Source organism: Volvox carteri, assembly GCF_000143455.1.
Source record: "Volvox carteri f. nagariensis unplaced genomic scaffold VOLCAscaffold_9, whole genome shotgun sequence".
NCBI lineage: Eukaryota > Viridiplantae > Chlorophyta > Chlorophyceae > Chlamydomonadales > Volvocaceae > Volvox > Volvox carteri.
Genome location: NW_003307552.1, coordinates 23,960 through 43,719, shown reverse-complemented (window position 1 = coordinate 43,719; position 19,760 = coordinate 23,960). Strand labels below are relative to the sequence as shown.

Sequence of the window (19,760 nt, the reverse complement as noted above, 5' to 3'; positions counted from 1 at the left end):
CCTGTGCCCTATCTCTCCCCCACATAAAGTCCTGATTTCCTTGGCTCCCACCCTCTGGCTTTTGACCACAATTTACTGCAGTGTACGAGAGGACGGTTAAAAAAGCAGCGAAGGAAAGAATCGCGTCCCTGAAAGATTGAAGTTTAACCTTTTGACTATATATGTGTTATCGTCCATCTTTTAAATATTGGCCTCGGTCGCATCGCTCATGCCGAACGTTTACCTGCCTGGGTGCACACGACACCCATAACCTCTCCCGCGTTTGGCCGGACGGTGGGTCCCTTTGCAACCGGCCGCCTTGCGAACAGCGGGACAGGCTACTGGTGAAGGCTTGCTTCCTATGAACTCTTGTGCCGGTGCCGGTGCTGGTGCAAGTTGACCGACCTTTGCGTTGCCCTGCCAATGGTCGTTTCCGCCTTTTGGTCGCCTCCTCTCCTATATCTGTTTTTCATTACCTACTGCATGTGGCCCTGCCATCCGTCTTTGGTGCATTTTCCACCGCGTCTACCTGCTGGCCTAGCTAGGTCCGGTCCTTGTGTCTCCACCGCGGGCAGGCAGGGCCATGTAGGGGCTTAGGTGGAATATGTTAGCTACGGCTACTGCTATTGCTGCTGCCCTTTCCCGTCCTGAACCGTTAGTCCCGCTGTAACAGCTGTATCGGTCTCTCCCCGTAAGGTCCTGAAGCCGTTGCGAGGTTAGGGGTGATGTACACTGATGCACATACTCGGGAGTTCCAGATAAGGTATTCCAGAATGTCGCAACGTTACCGTATATGCTCTCCCCCCGCCCCCTCGACATCCCCTAGGTGGGCTTTATCCTGCCCGTCCTCAACGGTGACAGCAGTCAGGTCCGCGATGTGTCTGTCGGTCTCCGCAGGTCGCCATCCGACTCCAGGGAGCCCGAGCCCAACCCCTGCTCTGAAGACCGCACCCCCGGCAACAGCAACACCCCAGCACCGGCGGCTCCCGGGGACACGGGACGCGGTCCATCTCGCACAGATGCAGGCAACCCACGGCCTCGGCCGCCTCCCCGCCTGACGCCGCCTAACTCAAGACGGTTTGTGGTGGCCATTGCAATCATGGCCGGTGAGTGCACGGGGTAGATATGGCAAGTGCTGGTAAAATGACTGGGTAGTTAGTGGTGGAGGGGGAAGGGATGTGAAGGGCATGTGCCCACTTGGATCTGCCAGCCGCCTGGTGCCCCGTGTGCGGTTCAGGGGGTTCCAGCGGGGTCTTGTCCTGTCGGAGCATCCAGCTGGCGGGTCAGGGCAGTATGGAGGGCAGAATGTTGCCTGGAGTAACGCCTGCAGCACAAGAGTTTTCGCTTCGATTCGCGCTTAACGACCCTAACTGACCCAAAATAAGACCCCAGCCTCACGAATCGACTTGATCGCAAGAGTTTAAATGCAATGCAAGCCAGTAAGGACGGTGTGTGTGCGTGCGCGTGTGTGTGTGTGTGGCTGTTTGGAAGCTCGTCTAAGCGTTTGACGCCGAGGATGCTGAGGCACACGAGAAGTGACATTGGCGGCTCCGACTACTAGGAACCAAACCTATGCTGTAACGCAATGGTGTTGAACGGGCATGTGACGAATGTGTGGACAGAGGCTCTTAGGTCGGTCCGAGGTGGTGTGCAGCTTCCAACGCCCGTCTCCCTAATCATATCCGGCTGGTGTCCGGCGGTGGTTGCACCGGTGGCTGCTCCAACGGAAGCCGTGTACGCCCGTTGCGACGATGAATATGAAGCCGTAACATCGTTGTTATCCAAAAACGCTTGCAACGGTAGAGCTGGATGTAGGTGCCGTCGCTACGAGGTAATGGAGGCCGAGGGGAAGCCGCGACGACGGAGTCGCTGCTTACTGTTGGGCTCCAGGGGTTGTTGCCGTTAATGCTGTTTTGTATAGTCAGCGATATCGCGTATCTGTTTCACATACGCTGCACTTATCTTTTTATGTGTCACTCATATCCAGCAGGTTTCGGCCCAAAGCCCCTGCCCCAAACAACCTCAATACTGCTGGACCCTTGCCCGAATCCGGACGGAAGCCTATCTGAGAGTGAAAGTATGCTTCATATTGTCAGCCTTTACGGAGGTTGAAATTCTTGTGTGCGCGGGTGGCCCTGCTGCGTCCTTTCCAAATCGTTGTGTCGCTTCAATTCGCAGCTCCCTCTGCAACTGCCGTGCCCGATCGTGTTCCGCCTCGGCAGTGATGACATTTCTAAGCATTATCGTCTTCTTCTCCGTGGCACTGGCGGTCTGGGGCCGTCGCGCCGCCCAGCTGTCCCCGGGGAGCGGCACCGACCCACGGGTCGCTGGCCTTCTACTGCGAGCCAACCTGAGCGTCCGGGACATGCAGCTGCTGCGGCCGGGGTTCCACATACGTCCCCCAGGGGGCGGCTGGTGAGAGAGAGGAGGGGCCTCGGAGAGGTTGGAGGCTGTGGGGGACGTGAGGCGAGGATGTGGATCGATGGTGCGGTGTGTCCACACAATGTCACGGCGGTGTAGCTGCGGGCGGGGTGGAGGGCTAGGTCGCAATTCAGTCCCGTGATGTTCCACCGCAAACTGATTCAGAGGGTTGTAACGGACAGAAAGAAAGGAGCGTCTACTCGCGCTGCTGTCGATATTTATTAGCTTAATCTTAGGCACCGTCATTCGTAGACGTCATGTGTGGGTTCGCGACGGGGGAAGGGCTCCCACCTGGCACCTTGGCAGGGAACATGAAAACATTCCACCCTTCCAAATCTGTATCGAGTCGCTCTTCCTCGTACGCCCTAAACCTGTCGACAAACACATCATGCACAAACGGCAACGGCATTGCAACGGCCGCAGGATCAACGACCCCAACGGCCTTATGCAGTACCGCAACATGGTCCACGTGTTCTTCCAATACAACCCGTACGAGGCCGTATGGGGCCCTATGCACTGGGGCCATGTCGCATCTCCCGATCTGGTCCATTGGGTCCACCTTCCCATCGCCCTGGCGCCCAGTGACCCGTGGGACAGTGATGGCTGCTGGTCCGGCAGTGCCCTCGTGACGACGGAGGACGGCGTGCCACGACTGTACTATACAGGTAGGTTTTAACGAACGGAGCCGCTAGAGAAAATGGCGAGGAGGGATGGTAGGGGTGAATAGCTTCACGTGGATGTGTGTGTGTGCGTGTGTATGTGCGTGTGTATGTGTATCTCGGGTGGTCGGATGGGTTAGTGCCCTACGGGGACCTCCTGTACTCGGTGCACTAGAATAGGCTGGGCCGCAACACACGACCATCAAATAACCGCCGTACAAGCGTACGATAACAAAGATCTCGTGGTGGTTGGGTTAGTTAGCGTGAGGCCCTCTCGTGAGACGCATGTACTCCTTACGTAAGTATGTATGTGTAGGAGGGCATGTGTATGCATTCCCCATGTGGGTGGTCGACCAGGGCCCAACCCATTCCCTTCCGCCACGCAGCCACAGGCCTACCTCCTTCCAAAGCACACCTAGACGCGCATGCGCTCCTCCTCCCGGCCCTCCTCCTTAACCCCCACCGCACCCCCTCTACCCGCTCCAGGGGTCACGAATCGGAGCCAGGACGGCTTCTTCTACCAGGCCCAGGCGACGGCCCTTCCCGCCGACCCAGCCGACCCCTTCCTGACTCGCTGGCTCAAGCCCCCCGACCTCAACCCCTTGGGGCTGGACCTGCCCCCCGGGGGGGTGAGGGCGCAGTTCCGAGACCCCATCGCGCCGTGGGCTGTTCCGCCCAACCAGCTGGGAGCGGACATGAAGGCCTGGCTGGGCTGGCAGCGAGTGGGGAATAGCGCCGGAAGCAGCAATGGCACCAATAATGGCAGCAGCGGCGGCGGTGGTGGCGGCAGTAGCGGTGGTGCCTATTCGGGTGGCAATAGCACCTCTGACGGTGGCGGTGGTTTGTGGTTCACAGCGTTGGGAGCTCTGGATGACTGTGTGGGTACTGCGGCGCTGTACTCCTCAACCGACTTGAGGTCCTGGACGTACGCGGGTGGGTAGGTGGGTGGGTGGTAGAGGGGGTTTTATCGGGTTTGGCGACTCAGTGAGCGATTAACGCTAAAAAAATATAAAGTAGGTGAACCTACTGGACTGTCTCTGTGCCTGAAAAACCGTAAGACGGCTAGGCGCATGTGAGGGCGGCACATGACGTGACGTGGATTGAGGACCCACTGCCCGAGAGTAGGCGAAGGTAGGCACAGGCTGGTGGTATACGAGGCTCTTAAGGGCCCGGGACGGACCCTTCAAAGGGGGGGGGAATGTAGCAGCCGGTACACAGTACGGCGCTATAAATACGCGCGTAGCGCGACCACCAGCATCTCGAGAGGCCTTTTCAGCGGCCAGCTACTACAGTGGCTGGAAAGGTTTTGGCGGAGAGATAGGTGAATGAAGCGGGAACCGAAAAGCGGGCGGGAAGCCAAGTAAGAGAAGTGGTCTCACAGAGGGGGCTGCGGGAGAGGGGGCTGTGCGGTAACGGGCTGGTGCGGATCGCGAGTGGGAGACGGGCGGAGAGGGGAGGGGAGGAGGGGGTATCCCGCCAGGAGGATCTTACGTGTCTTTTGCTTGAGGCCATCTACCAAGCCTTGAAGCAAGGGCTGGCGACATGGTTCCCCCTGGCCGCACGACTGTACATCTCGCCCATTCGGACCTGCGCAGGGCGCACTTACGCCTCCTTTTAATTTCTAAGGCCCAACTCCCCCCATGCATGCATGTATGTGTATATGTATGTATGCGTGCCCATCCGCTCTCCTCATCCTACCCCCTATCGCCCCAGGCACATTATTTTCGCAGTTGGGTCAGAACTTCAGCATGTACGAGCAGTGCCTGTCCGCCAACGCCACTGGACTGCCCCCGGGCGCGAGGGGCTATGGGGGGCCCTGCGACCAGATAGGCCCCAAGTGCAGGATGTGGGAGTGCCCAGGTGGGGGACCGGGGGGGAAGGGGCGACAAAGGGACCCGAACGCTACCCGGGTACGAGAGCCACCTGGAGCAATGTGTCCACCTAGAGGGGTCCGACAATATGTTTGTTGGGGGTTGTGTGGGTTGGCGAGCCCTTAGAGGGGAGGGTGAGAGGTGATGATGATGATGGTGATGATGATGATGATGATGATGATGCGGCGGTGGCGGTGGTGGTGGTGGAGGTGGAGGTGGAGGTGGATTTCCGAAAGGAGCTCGTGTTCACTTTCACATCCAACAAGCCTTCACTACTCCCGTCGAAGCTGCACAGGTGGCAGTGGCGGACTGTTGGTAGCGCCGGCGACCGCAGTGTGTGTGTATTGCAGCACCCCGCTGTGAAAGTCGTGACGGCCATCACCGAATCCTAAACTGGGCGAAATCTCATTGTATGTACGGTGCGGCTGCTGCGTCAGGTTTCCTCACGCTGGATGCGGCTGCAGTGGAGTCCTCCATTGCGCAGGTGGCGGCGGAGGCCGCAGCCCGAGTGGGAGCAGTGCCGCCGGACAGCGGTGGCGGTGGTGGTGGCGGTGGCAGCGCTGATGCCCTGGGAGGCGAGATGGGGGTGGTGGTGTTCAAGTACAGCGATATGGTGCGACCAGATTTGAGGCTGATCTGGCACTGGCACTGGCCCGGGTGGGAGATGCCTCAACTAATAACTAATAACAAACTGATCATTTTTTATCACTAGCGAAAGAATGTGTTTCCTTCCCCCCTCTCACCTGACGTCCTCCCCTCCCCTCCCCACGTATTAGGCACTACGGGGCTGCATGCACATGCCCCTAGTGCGCGCAGGTTGGCGGGAGCCACGGGTGGCCCCGGCCCGCGCACTTGCGCTTCTCTTCCTACAAACTCCCTCTCCTCCCTTGGGCTTGGCTTTTCTTTTGCGTTGGAAAGAACGTTCGCGTTTGCGTTCTTTCCAACCCCCTTCTTTGCATTCTGCCGGCATACACGCCGTCCAACGCGTCATCCCGTCCAATGCGTCATCCCGTCCAATGCGTCATTAGGTCATCTCGTACGACACCTTCTGTGTCGTCCTGCGCCGCCTTTTGCTATTTTTTTAGTTCCTGCGTTTTCTTCCTTTTTCATATAGTTTCTTTAGGGCTTCTCGTTTCCAGCTTCCCCGATCAGCTAGTTTTATACTCCTTTTCAGCAGCATTTGCATGCGTTTTCGTATTTTTCTTTCGCTGCTCACAAATTCCCCAACCTCTCTGCCTTGCATGTGCCTTTACCCGCTGCTCCTGCTGCCTGGCCAGGTGAGTCCATAAGGTGGTTCGAGCTTCTTTGGTTTTTCGCGTTGGCGTCGGTAGGCTAGCCGGAATAGTTTAGTTTGGGTCGGTCGGGTCAGTCGCGCGTTCTAGTTTTTTTGGGGGGTTGGGAGGAGCACTTGCATACCGGCAGCCTTTCAGTATCAGCAATGCAGCTTTCTCTCCTGGCCAGCAACTTTACGCCTCTTTTACGTCAGCACTTTCTTTTCTCGCCGCCTTCACTACTTTTTCTACACCTACTAGTTTACGTGTTGGTTATAATATTTCTGGCGGCTTAGGTAGGTAGGACTTCCAACTTCTACGCCAATTCTTCATCCCGAGGTTACAGTCGTCATCCCGAGGTTACAGTCGTCACATTCGCCACGGACGCCTTTCGGTCAGTTCTTTCGGTTGCTACTATCTTGCTCTGGCAGCAGCTTAAATCGCGTGTGGTTCGTCTTTCCCCCTCTCACACATCCATACATGCACACTTAACTCCTCCGGTTTCCTTCCCGTGAGTTGTTTGCGGTTATGTGGTACTTCATGTCACTTCACGGGGCCGTGGCCGGCTGGCGCCCCACGCCGTACGTGGCTTAACCAACTGTCTAACTAACCGGCTAGTGAACCAGCGAGCTAGCTTATGGGGTGGGAGGACGGCGGAATGTCCCTGTCCTTGCTCAGCCACCTACCGCAATAACAACACCCCTACACCACACGCACGGCACGCCGACCACTCTTCACTACGACACCAGGGCACTACCGCGACAACCACCGCCACTACCATCGCCGCTAACGCCGCCATCTACACACGCCCCATATCGTCTTACTGCCGCACCCCAGCACTAACAGCTCCTCGGAAGGGCACTCCGTCTTTGGTTTTCTGTACTACCCATTCATCTCATGTTTGCTCCAGAACCATTTCCGTACTACCTTATTCACTTCCTAGTACGACATCTTCTCTCTCCCCTACTTCCGCATCTGGGTCTCAGCTCAGTGAGGGCCGGCGCGCCGCCGCAGACGTGTGTCCCCGTGTGTGTGTTCGGCCTTTGCAACTGCCCTCTCATGCCCGCGCACATCTTCCGAAAAACACACATACTGACTCACGCCGTTGCTGCTGCTGCGCCAACATCTTTTTTCGTTATTACACAGACCAGTTAACCTTCCGCGTTCACGGAAAGGGTTGTATGTGCGGCGGGGGGGGACACCTGCTTGTAGCCGCATCGCACGCGCTGCGGTAGCATGACACCCTCTGCTCTGTCCGCTAGCTCAGGACAGGAACGTAGTTGTTGGGGTTATACCTATTTGGATCTCCATCTAGCTGGGGCGTTAGGTACCTTCGTTAGCTATAGATAATTCTAACCGCCCGCCACCAGGTCGTCATGCCACTACAGCGCCTCTGCTTCTTTCTACGGGATCTTGATATCACTCTTCTGTCAAAACCTGTTCAACGTCTGTTCATCACGTCGCTGTTGACTATCAGAGGTGTTCGCTTAAGTTATGAAGTTATTCGTGTACCACCATAATCGGCATTTTCCACATCGCCACTCAGATCATGTAATACTTGCGAGCTGACCAGGAACTAAGTTGATGCGCCGTTGATCCGCTAGATTTGGTTGAGCAGGGACTGCCCGGGAAAGGGGCCGCTGGCGAAGTTAACCACCCTGTAACAACATACAAGTACGCATAGACACAGGCACACACACACACGCCGCTTCATATGCATTTCCGTTCAGCTATCGCCAATCGCTTTAGTTTTTTGTTTTATTGGAAAGGATAGTTCTTTTATTCGATAATGCATGTCATACATACAGATGCGCAACCGGACGCTATTCGCTGCCGACTGGTATCAGCTGGGTTCCCCCAGCCTCCTCAACTACAGCCTGGCGGCGTACCAGGACGGGCTGGACGTCTTTGCCCCGCGACTGCTACTGCCGCCGTTGCCGCCGCTGCATCCACCGCGGCAGGGGCCCAGTGGCCCCGGCGGTCGCGGGGGCGGTAGCGGAGGTCCGTCTCCACCTCCCCGGCGTGTTCTGGACAGCCCTCCCCAGCTGCTGGATTACGGGACGGTGTACGCCTCTCAGAGCTTCCGGATGGACGACGGACGGGTGGTGTGGCTGGGTTGGGTGTACGAGGTGTGTGTACATGTATATGTATATGTAATGTACATATGTTACAGAGTGGGAGGCTTCGGGGCCACTTTATCACATTGTCAATTCTACGATTTATCACCTTGTAGCACCATCCACCACTACCACGCTGTACTACGCCATACGAACTGTATGTTCGAGACGGTGGATTCAGCCATCAGGGACCCCTCCTCATCCATTCACCCGAACATCTAAGAGACGGAGGGTCCGGCAATCATCATCAATCCAGCGTGCGAATCTGGTCCATTGAATGTGTCCTCAGCTCCACAATTCAGCAGCTAGCCATTATCTCGCGCTCCCGACAAACTCGGGGGTCTCCCCAGGTATCGAACCCAGGACCCTGAACCGCTAATTGCAGTAGTGTCAATCCAGACCAGACAGATATGCGTATGTGTATGTGTGTGGGGGGCCCGGGAGAAAGGGTTTACGGGTGGGCCAGCGGGTGGTGTCTGGGGCTCCAAAGGGGACCTAGGGCTGTGGTGGGGGTGGGAGGCAGGGTGATCAACCTGCCTACGGAGAGGGTCAGCGACGGCAGCCAGGAGAGTGTGCCGTGGCGCCATTAGCATTGCAACCCCCCGAACTCCTTACATGCAATAAAACTAGTACGATTAATTGTGCAATTCTCGTACATGGGCGTGGTATTGTTCGCAAGTTATGAGCGTATAGTTCCGTTGGTTTGCGATTATCCCGTTCCTCCCCTTTCCTTTCCTCTTCCCGCGCCCCCCCAGGACTCTCAGGGCTGTAGCGAGGTGTGCGCTCAGGGCAACGAGCTGACCCGCGCCGTGGGGTGGCAGGGCATGCTGACATTTCCCAGAACCATGACGTACGATGCAGATCTGCACCAACTGATTCTACGCCCGGTACAGGAGCTGCAGCGGCTGCGGAGCGCCATGCCGCTGTACACTGGGGCTGGGCGGGTGCTGTTGGAGGTTGGTACGTTGCCACCGGAGGGTGATGAAGAGACGGAGGTGGCTGCGGCGGGATCACGGAGCTGCTGTCGGCCGTCGGAGGAGGCCTGTCGAAACGGCACCCTGGCGGCCCAGGGAGCGGGAGGTGGGAGCGGTCCTGTAGGCGGCATCAGCGAGGTTACAAGTAACTGGAGCACGTCCTCGTCTCCTAACAGGTCATCTTCGTCGTGCGCGGATTCAGCCTGTTGGACATTGCTGCCAGAGGAACCGAAGCCGGAGGTGTACGGCAATGACGATGTTGACAATGTTGCTGCTGACGCCAGCTCAACCGGTGAGAGGAAGTCCGGGGCCCCAGAAGCACCAGTGATGCTCGTACTGCACAGTACGGCGTGTTGACATGCATGGCTCTCTTGTATGGCTCGTTATTTGTGATATGTCTTACACCGGGGCAGGAGTCCTCTGGATCCAGTATCTGCCGCGGGGTAGGCGATAGGGGCGGCAGTGGGTTCAAATGGCGATGGAGTCGAGTTAGGGTTCCTAGCTAAAAAAATAGATTATCCTGCCGTGCTGTTAGCCTGACACACGCATGTCTGGAAACAGATACGTTCACAAGTCCTCCCCGGCTGGTTCTGCCTGCACATGGATACACCCGCAGATGTGGGTGGGGAGTACGGCTCTAGGACTGCAGCCGGAGGGGCCACTTCAGCCGCCGACTCCACCTTGGACGCCAACCGGACGCTCCGAAGCCAGGTCTCAGAAGCACTGCGGCGTCAAATGGAGGTCCAGCTAAACTTTACGATCCAATTGCTGTACCTGCCACCACCGCCACCAGCTGTGACGTCTGAGTCGATGTCCGCAGGCGGGAATACTTCCGATCAGCAGCTCCTGTCGCCACCTGACTGGCTACCAGTGGACTTCGAGGTCGGGATGCGTTTGCTGACCGGCAACGGCTCGTACGTGTCCATATTTATAAACGGCACTGTACCGCCACCGCTGCCGCAGCAGCAGCATACTCCAGGAGCCGAAGTGAGTGCCGGTGTGGTACCAACGCTTCTGCAAGAATATGGTGCAGCCACTGATGCTGATGACAGTGGGGCCGGCGGTGGCGGTATTGGGGGGCTATATGTGGACAGATCTTGTGGTGGCGGCATGACGAATGGCACGGTGGTGCAGGGCGGCTGGCTGCCGCTGTGGATATCCGTGGAGGGCTTTACTCCATCAGGCCCATCACTGCTGTCACAGTCACCGCCATGGGCTTCACATGATGAGCCCGTGTCAGCAACTACACCAGACGGATGGCCCCTCCCCAAACCAGAGGTAGCAGGGTCCTCCCCACCCACAATGGAGCCGCCCACAGCCACAGCTAGTGGTGGTGGCGGTAGTGGTGGCGGCGACAGCAGCAACAACAATAGTGGTGGAGGCAGCACCGGTGGTGCTAGGAGCAGCGGCAATACTCAGCAGGTAACCATCCTGGGAACATCCTTACAGGTGCTTGTGGACCATTCAGTGCTTGAGGCCTATGGTGGCGGCGGCCGGGCCCGGATCACGTCTCGTTTCTACCCAGCCGGCGACGATGTGGCCTGGGGGGTGCAGGCATATGCAAGAACCTGGTTGCACCAGCCGCCATCGGCATATGTGCCGGCAGAGGCCAAAGCAGCGGCCATGGGAGAGGCACTGGCACCAGGGAGCCAACTAGATCTGGGGCAGCGGCAGTGGCAGTGGCAGGAGCAGCGGCAGCGGGCACTAGTAGGGTTTGAAGGGACAATGTACCGGCTCCAGGATGGCGTTTGAGGCTGGCACCCTGCTGCCTACTACTACTAGCGCATCAGGGTCGGCAAAAAATGAAGCAACATGAAGACTACCGTCGTAAGGTTATTAGACGATGCTTACGTGGGCTAGCACTCTTCAGCAATGTGTGACTTGTCAAATGTACTTAATGATATTCATTAAGTACACCCGTACTTTATTCATTAAGTACGGGTGTATGAGAGGGATGGTGTATGTGTTACATTGCAGGGAACGAGCCGAAACTTGACCAGGTCTGCGGAAACTTTTCGTAATCGGGAGGCCCTTTGCGGAAAGGCTGCGGAAACTGCGGAAAGCTGCGAAAACTATAAAATGAATATGTAACGATGTTTTTTAGCTCTTCTCAGTGTGGCAATAACATGGACAGTCTGAAACCAGCTTGTGTCAGTGCGGTTCTGTCCGGTGGGATCTAGAACCTGGTGGATTCCAATCGTGCTCGAAGGTAGAGCCATCTAAACGTATTACTGGGGGTGGCGGGGGCCAAGCGATCAACTATTGTGTGCCCACACCCTTGACGGTGTTCACCCTGCCCCCTTCAAGCAGCCCGCCTCTCTTTGAACCCTGAGACCCCAGGCCTGAGCAGCCCTATCGTGTACCACCCCCATAGTGTTGTTGGCTGACGGATTGCTCTGGGATGCTCAGAAATTGCCACTCGTATGTTACATGGGTAAGGGCCCGGGGAGCCCTGAAACACTGAATAATATTCGTCTCCCTGTCCGTTGCGGAGCAGTGACATGTCTGCATATGCATGCCTACTCCACCTACCCGTCCGGCATGTCTGCATGCCTCACGGACAAGTCTATGCTAACTGTGAATTAATCCAGTAATCGTCCAAACAACATGAACTCAAAATAAAAAATCAAAAGGAATAAAAAAGGCGAGAGGGCTAAAGTATCTAAAAATGGCACCGCACAACGATAACTGCAACGACGTGGCTCTGTTGAACTTCAACCACGTTTACGGACATTGTGGAATCATGAAAGGGAACCAGGCCGCTCCTAACAACTGGGAAGTGCAAGCTGACTTTACTGGCCGATATACTTGCGTAAGCACAGAAGATCGGGCTTTCAACTTCAACTTAGACTTACAATGTTCATAAAATGGTCCGCTTAAATAGTCATAATAACGCGCCATTGTCTCACACGGAGAACCACAGGATCAAGCTCCACTAGCTCCGAAGTTTCGACATGGTCTCAGAAGCGCGCGCTAACGAACTGCAAAACCTTACACACTCCCCTCCTTAAAAACAAGCACCGTCCTCGGTGCGAAAACGTCACTAAGCGGCCATAGTCGTGCGCCTCTCCGATTCCCTGAACGAAATCGGTACCAGGCTAACGAGGGGAAGGCAAAAGGGAACCGGAGTCAAGGCAAAACCTTCCCCGCACTGGATACCGGCCTAAAATGTGGCGCACGACTCCTACCATATCCGGCTTAAGAATCCGGAGATACGCAAAAGCTGCTACGAAAACGACTTAAATCTGACTACACGGAACCCAAATACCCAGACGCGAACACACACGTGAAATGCAATACCACACTACGTTGAACTGACTGGTGTAATCTACGGACAGGAACAGAACGAAGACGCACAGATATACCGAATACACATGATGACACACACACACACATCCAGCCGCAGCTCTACTCTGCCAAAAACTGTACGATCCTTGGGGCATGCTCCGGGAACTTGGCTCTGAACCACGCATAGCGATCTGATAGCCTGCACGCGGTCCAGCTTGGGCTCCTCAGGAAGGCACGAAGCGCTGGCAGGTTGTGCACGTCGTCGTATGGTTCCCATGAGGGGTCGCGTTTACTACTAGCGGACCACTGCACGAGGAACATGACGGACGGGCGTGCGCGCTTGTTATACCCTAGGCGAACAGCTGTAACAACAGTATCTGCACTGTCATATGGGGATTCTAGTGCAGTAGGGGCTGCAGGGGGAGGTGGTGGGCGGCCGGGGAAGAGTGCTGGGTCGTTGTCCGTCCATGGAAGGAGGCGGCTGATGTGGAATACTGGATGCAAGCGGCCGAGGGAGGCTGGAAGGTGAAGGCGGTATGCAACTGGAGAAATGACGGAGGAGATGAGGAAAGGGCCGAGGTAGCGAGGGCGGAGTTTTGGGGAGGGGTAGGTCGGCAGGGTGAGGTGTTCTGTAGACAGTCGGACGCGATCGCCAACTTTGAAGGTGATGGCGCGGCGATGCTGGTTAGCTGCGGCAGCATAGCGGGTTTTGGCGGCTTGGATTTCGCGGTTGATGGTGGCATGGATGTCGCTCATACGCTGCTGCAGTTCTGTAGCCTGCGGGTGAGAGGAAGGTGAAGCGGCTTGGGGGCCGTGGAGGGAGATGGGAGTGCGCGGGTGGTAACCGTGATTGGCGTAGAATGGTGTCATGCCGGTGCTTGCGTGGGTGGCGTTGTTGTATGCTGCTTCGGCGATCGGAAGGTATGATGCCCAGTTGTCCTGCATAGGTTGAATGTAAGCGCGGAGGATCTGTTCAATAGTGCGATGTGTTCTCTCGGTTTGACCGTCAGTTTGTGGGTGATAGGCGGAGGAGATGTTTAGGGACGTGCCAAGGTGCTCCCAGAAGGTGCGCCAGACGTCGGACATGAAGCGGGAATCTCGGTCTGAGACGAGGGTTGTTGGAAGACCGTGTAGACGGTAGATGTGGGTGAGGAAGAGTAGGGCGGTGTCGTGAGCGGTGGTGGTCTTGTTAGTGAGGGCAAAGTGGGCTTGCTTGGTGAACATATCGACGAAGGTGAGGATTGCGGTGTAGGTGCGGCCGTCTAAACCTTTAGAGGGCGGCAGGTCGGTGATGAAGTCCAGAGACACGTGTGTCCAGGGTTGCGTGGGAGTGGGTAGCGGGTGGAGGAGGCCAGGCGGAGGCTGGGTGGATGGCTTGGTGCGTTGACAGATGGGGCAGGACTTGACATAGGCTTTGACGGTGCGGGCCATGTAAGCCAGTAGCGGGTTGATATCGCGGCGAGGGTGCAACGGAAACCAGGATGACCAGAGTAAGCAGCATCATGGAATTCGTGAAGTAGGCGGCGGCGTAAAGATGGGACATTAGGGATGGCGATGTGGTTGGCGAAGTAGAAGAAACCGTCTGGGGAACGTTGGAGGTAAGGCTTGGTGGATGTTGAATTGGAGTACATGGGGTCGGCGGTGTATCCGAAACGGATGTCATCTGCGAGGCTGGGGTCTGGCACGACATGGGCTGCGATGGTGAAACAGGCATGATGAAGGGCATGGTTGGCTGCGACGTCGACGGGTGGTGAAGTGGAGGGCCAAAGCGGGGAAGGTGATGGAGATGTCATGGAGGTTAGGTTTTCTGCTGATGTAGGGGGAAGTGAGGGAGTTGGGTCAGAGGGCTCTGGATTGGGGGCTGGGCTGACCGGGAAGCGGGAAAGGGTGTCGGCCATGTTTTGAGGGCCGGGGCGGTAAGTGATTGTGATGTAGCCTTGAAATGGGGCGAGGAGCTGAGCCCAACGGGCTTGACGACGAGACAGGTCCTTTTGGGTGAAAAAGCGTTGCAAGGTGTCGTGGTCTGTGCAGAGCGTAAAGTGGCAGCCTTCGAGATAGCACCGGAACTTACGCACTGCATGTACGACAGCAAGCAACTCCAGCTCGTGAATGGGGTAGTTGGCTTCGTGACGGCTGAGCTTGCGGGACTCGAATGCCACGGGATGTAGGGCGCTGTTGCGTTCTTGAAGGAGCACAGCGCCGATGCCGAGGATGGAGGCGTCGGTATAAAGGGTGAAGGTGGCGTTGGTGCCGGTGTCTGGGATGATGAGAGCTGGGGCTGACATTAGGGCGTCGCGGAGGGCCTGGAAGGCGGCGACGGCGTCGGCGGGTAGGACCTTGGGAAAGGGCTGGGTTGTTTTGGTGAGGGTGGTAAGAGGAAGGGCGATGCGGGCGTAGTCTTTGATGAAGCGGCGGTAGAACCCAGTGAAGCCTAGGAAGGCGCGAACGTTGGTGATGGAGGAAGGAATGGGGAAATTGGCAAGGGCGGTGAGCTTGTCAGGGTCTGTCATGATGCCGTCGCGGGAGACGATGAATCCGCAGAACTTGGTGGAGGGTTGCGCGAAAGAGCACTTGGAAAAGCGGACATGGAGGTGGTGGTCTTGAAGGGTGCGTAGAACGGCTTCCATGTCGCGGCAATGGTCTTCAAAGGTGCGGGAGTAGATGAGGACGTCGTCGAGGTACACAACCGCACACTTGTTGCGGAAGGGGCGGAGGACATGAAGGTGGCGGGGGCTCCTGTAAGTCCGAAGGGAAGAACAAGCCATTCGTACAGACCATACTTACACCGAAAAGCCGTTTTATGCACATCGGGTTCGTGCACACGGACTTGATGGTAGCCTGACCAGAGGTCCAGCTTGGTGAAATAGGCTGCACCGTGCAGCTGGTCAAGGAGCTCGTCCACGCGCGGCAGGGGATACGCATTCTTGACTGTTAGCTGGTTGATTGCACGAAAGTCCACACAGAGGCGTAGACCGTTACCACCAGGTTTACGGGCGAACAGAATAGGGGCACCAAAGGGTGACGTTGACGGGCGAATCCAGCCACAGTCAAGGTAGTTCTTGAGCTGCTTGTCCAGTTCTTGAAGTTCTGCTGGGGACATGCGATACTCGCGCTGCTTAGGAGGCTGGGCGTCAGGGACCAACTCGATGTGGTGGTCGCATGGGCGTGATGGTGGTAGACCCGATGGTTCTTCGAAGATGGTCGCGTAGCGCTGGAGGACAGGCTGAAGGGCTGGTGGTACGGACGGGGAGGCGGTGGGTTGAGGGGGGGCTTCAGGGTCGACTTCGGGATCTTCGATGGGACGGAGGACACCCATGTAAACAGGTGGTGATGGGTTGAATGGAGCTCGCTTGCAAGGGTTGGTGGTGTTGGGTGGTGGCGGTCGGGCGGCAGCTTGGCAAATGCATTTCTGCATGCGGGCGATGGAGACGAATTCAATCTGAAAAGCGGATGGGCAATACGAGGAATGTGGAATGACGGTGTCGCCGATGGTGACGGTGTTGGTACGCCAGTCGATTTGGGGGTTGTTGGTAGTAAGCCAGGGTTTCCCAAGGATGGCGTCGTATCCATCAAGGTCGAGGGTGAAGAAGGTGGTGCGCTCATGGTGTGATTGGATAGCCAAGGGGGTGTTGGGAAGGGCGGAGGAACAGAGGGCGAGGTGTCCGTTGGCCAAACAAACGCGAAACGACTGCGAAGCTGGAAGGTTGGCGGGGTGTAATTGGTGATGTTGGAGGAAGGAGTGGGCGATGAAGTTGCGGGAAGCACCAGAATCCAGGAGGACTCGGGCGGGGTGGCCAGCTATGGTGGCATCGAAGACGATAAGGGTGGTGGAGAGATTGTCGGTGACGGACGCAATGCGACCTAGGATAGGCGGGATGAAGGGGCGTTCCACCGTAGACCTTTGTTCGTCTATCTGCGGAAGCGAAGCTTGAAGAGCGCGGTGGGGCTGGGGGGTAGGACGCTGTACGAGGGGGAAAGATGGTTGGGCTGGCTGGCTGACGGTTGGTGTAGGCGGAGGTGGGGAAGAGGCAGCGGATGTTGGAGTTTGCGAAAAACGAGCGATAAGATTAGCGACATTAGAGCGTGGTGGTGGAGGACGGTCCGATGGCTGGGGCGGCGGTGGGGGATGTGAGCTGGAAAAATGTTGGATGAGAGTTTTGACTGACGACGTGGATGATGTTGACAGATGGTTGGCGGAAGCGAATGAGGGATGGGACGAGGTGGAGACGGGATGAAGGGTGGTATCGGGAAGCAGGGTGGCGGATGTAGACGCGAGAGTAAAGGGGGCTGACGATGGTGGATCGTGGAGGACTACTACAGGCCAAGGGCTGGGACCCGGTTCTCCATACCTGGACGGGTCAGAAGAGGTGGGGCGGCAGACGATCTGGGCGCCGGCAGGGAAGCGGCGGACGATGGTCATGTGGCGGATGAGAGGGGCCCAAGAGGCTTGTGGACGATCGGGTAGGACAATGATGGCAGAGGTTTTGGGGTTGGCGGTCTTGGCGTCGAGGTAGCGGGCGACGATGGTGGAGGCGTTGTCGACAGGTGGCACCATCCATACGCACTCTCCTTCGATGTCGGTCGATAGGAAAGGTCGGGACGGTGAGAAAAAGGGCGAGAGCTGTGCAGTTAAGCCGAGGTCATCACAGTAGGCATCGACGGTAAACGGGCCGTACTGTGAATCGTATTCAAGAAAAAGCGATCACGCGATTTTCCAATCGTTGCTTGCCTGGCATGCTCCCTTCGATGTCGAGGCTGCAGCTGCGCGAGCACGCTTGCGACCAACACGGCGGGCAGGCTTGCGGACGATTTGAGCTAGACGTTGAACGTTGAACGCGGTTTCGGACGAGTGCACAGCAGACGACGTCGGCAGGCTGTGGCTGACCGTTTCTGCCGACGACGGCCTAAGAGCCGATTTAACGGGGGCCTGGGGAGCGGGAGCGGGTAGGGGATTTGTCACTGATGTGCTGGGAGCGGCGGCCGTGGGAGCTGTTACTGAGGCGGGAGGGAGAACGACCGCGATGGCTGTGGTTGTCGTATTGGTGGTGGCTGCGTGAACATCGATCCTCGGAGGTGGAGGACGCGGAGGAGCGGGAGGGCGAGCGGGCAGGCGAGCGGGCAGGCGAGCGGGCAGGCGAGCAGGGCGGCTTGCGGCTGTTGTTAGCACCCTGAAAGGAGTGCTGGCGGGAGGAGTTGGGTTGGGAGATGGTGGATGTTGCCAGGAGGCGACGAAGTTCCGGGCAGTGTTCCTTGGCGTGCGACTCGTCACCACACTGTAGGCAGACGTGCTGGGCCATGCGCTGGAGGCGCAAGTTGTAGGGGACTCCGATGGTTTTGACGCCACTCGGAAGAGGTGAGTTGCTGTGGTGCGGCGTGGTGGAGTAGACGTTGGCGGTGAGGTCCATAGGGTCGTCCCGGCGGACGTCTCGGGAGCTGCATGGCGCGGTGTTCTAGTCGATGAGATGGGCGTTGTGGCGCCCGGAAAAGATGCCCATCGCCAAGTCGATGATGATTTGCAGGGTCACATCAGTGCCGTATTGAGGAAGCCTTGTGTAGACTTCCTCACGGAGGTCCCTGTTGAGACCTTTCACGAAGTGAAAGACGTGGTCGAGTTCGTGACGGTGAGGAAGGTCGCCCATGAGGCGTCCGAAAGCGGCCATGTACGACACCAGCGAGTTCAGGCCTGAGCCTTGACGAATGGTGTCCATGCTGATCTGTGCCTGGAGGAGGCGATCGGGTCTGGGCGCGAGGGGTGTTAGCGCTTGAAGGACCGCAGTTAAGGAAGTGAAGGGGGTACGTTGGTGGCGGAGGAGGAGGGTGTCGAGGGTAGGTCCTTCAATGGCAGAAAGGGTGATGGCGACAGCAGGCGCACTGTCTTCATGTAAACCGCATACCGTAAAGTGGAGACGTAGGCGGTTGGCCCATGAAGCGAGGTCAGCATCCTTGGCCGTAGGGTTGAAGCGGGGAGCTGGTCCGCGCTGGTTGTTTGATGAACGATTCTCTGAGGCTCGTATGGCGGCATGGGCGGCTACTTCTGAGATTCTATCCCAGGGAAGAGCGGCTTCGGACGTGGTGGGGGGCGCCACGGGCGCGGGCGCGGGCGCGGGCGCGGGCGCGGGCGCGGGCGCGGGCGCGGGGTCGGTGGCGGCAGGAAAGGAAGGCGGAAATGGGAACTCGTTCGAGAGAGACATGGTTGTTGAAGAGGTGGAGAGGACGAAGATGAAGTGACGAGGGCGATGACGAAGTGATCAGGGTGATGACGAAGTGATCAGGGCGAAGGCGAAGGCGAAGTGATGAGGGCGAAGACGAAGACGAAGTGATGAAGGCGAAGACGAAGTGTAGAGGCGAAGACGATGGCGCGATGGCGCGATGGCGCGATGACGACGAAGACGATGGCGACGACGATGAAGAGCTCGGCGAGAAGGATCACCTAGGCTCTGATACCAATTGAAAGGGAACCAGGCCGCTCCTAACAACTGGGAAGTGCAAGCTGACTTTACTGGCCGATATACTTGCGTAAGCACAGAAGATCGGGCTTTCAACTTCAACTTAGACTTACAATGTTCATAAAATGGTCCGCTTAAATAGTCATAATAACGCGCCATTGCCTCACACGGAGAACCACAGGATCAAGCTCCACTAGCTCCGAAGTTTCGACATGGTCTCAGAAGCGCGCGCTAACGAACTGCAAAACCTTACAAATCAATTATCGAAAACCCTTGAAAGGGCATGGGCTCCGTTTCTCGTTGGGATGTCACAAATGTTACAACGAGGGCGGAGCGACGTAAGCCTGCTAATCCAGCACACGATGTAATAACGATGACATAACAATCTAAACAACACAACGACTTAAATAGTTACCCAGAGCCTAGGCGGCGCCGGAAGGTCGTACATTATCCATATCCCAAATGATTGTCCACGAGTAAAGCTAACGACTTAACAACTAACGAGAAAACCTAACATGCCCCCCTGCTTAGCACAAGCATCGGCCTCGATGCGATCAAAAGGACAAAGTAAGCTAGATCGTGCGCCACTCCGATTCCCTGAACGAAATCGGTACCAAGCTAACGAGGGGAAGGCAAAAGGGAACCGGAGTCAAGGCAAAACCTTCCCCGCACTGGATACCGGCCTAATGTGGCGCACGACACCTATACCTGCCGGTCTAAGGAGCCGGTCTATA

The 19,760-nt window shown here is 57.1% G+C and overlaps 1 protein-coding gene across 1 annotated transcript; it reads left to right on the top strand.

Moving 5' to 3' along the window:
- Positions 1-2,824: 2,824 nt before the first annotated feature.
- VOLCADRAFT_34733 (uncharacterized protein) lies at positions 2,825-3,733 on the top strand (the record flags this gene model as incomplete). Its single annotated transcript, XM_002948213.1, has 2 exons — positions 2,825-3,069; positions 3,562-3,733. Coding segments are annotated over 2 exons (417 nt in total), but the record flags the coding sequence as incomplete, so codon positions are not given.
- Between the last annotated feature and the right edge of the window lie 16,027 nt (positions 3,734-19,760).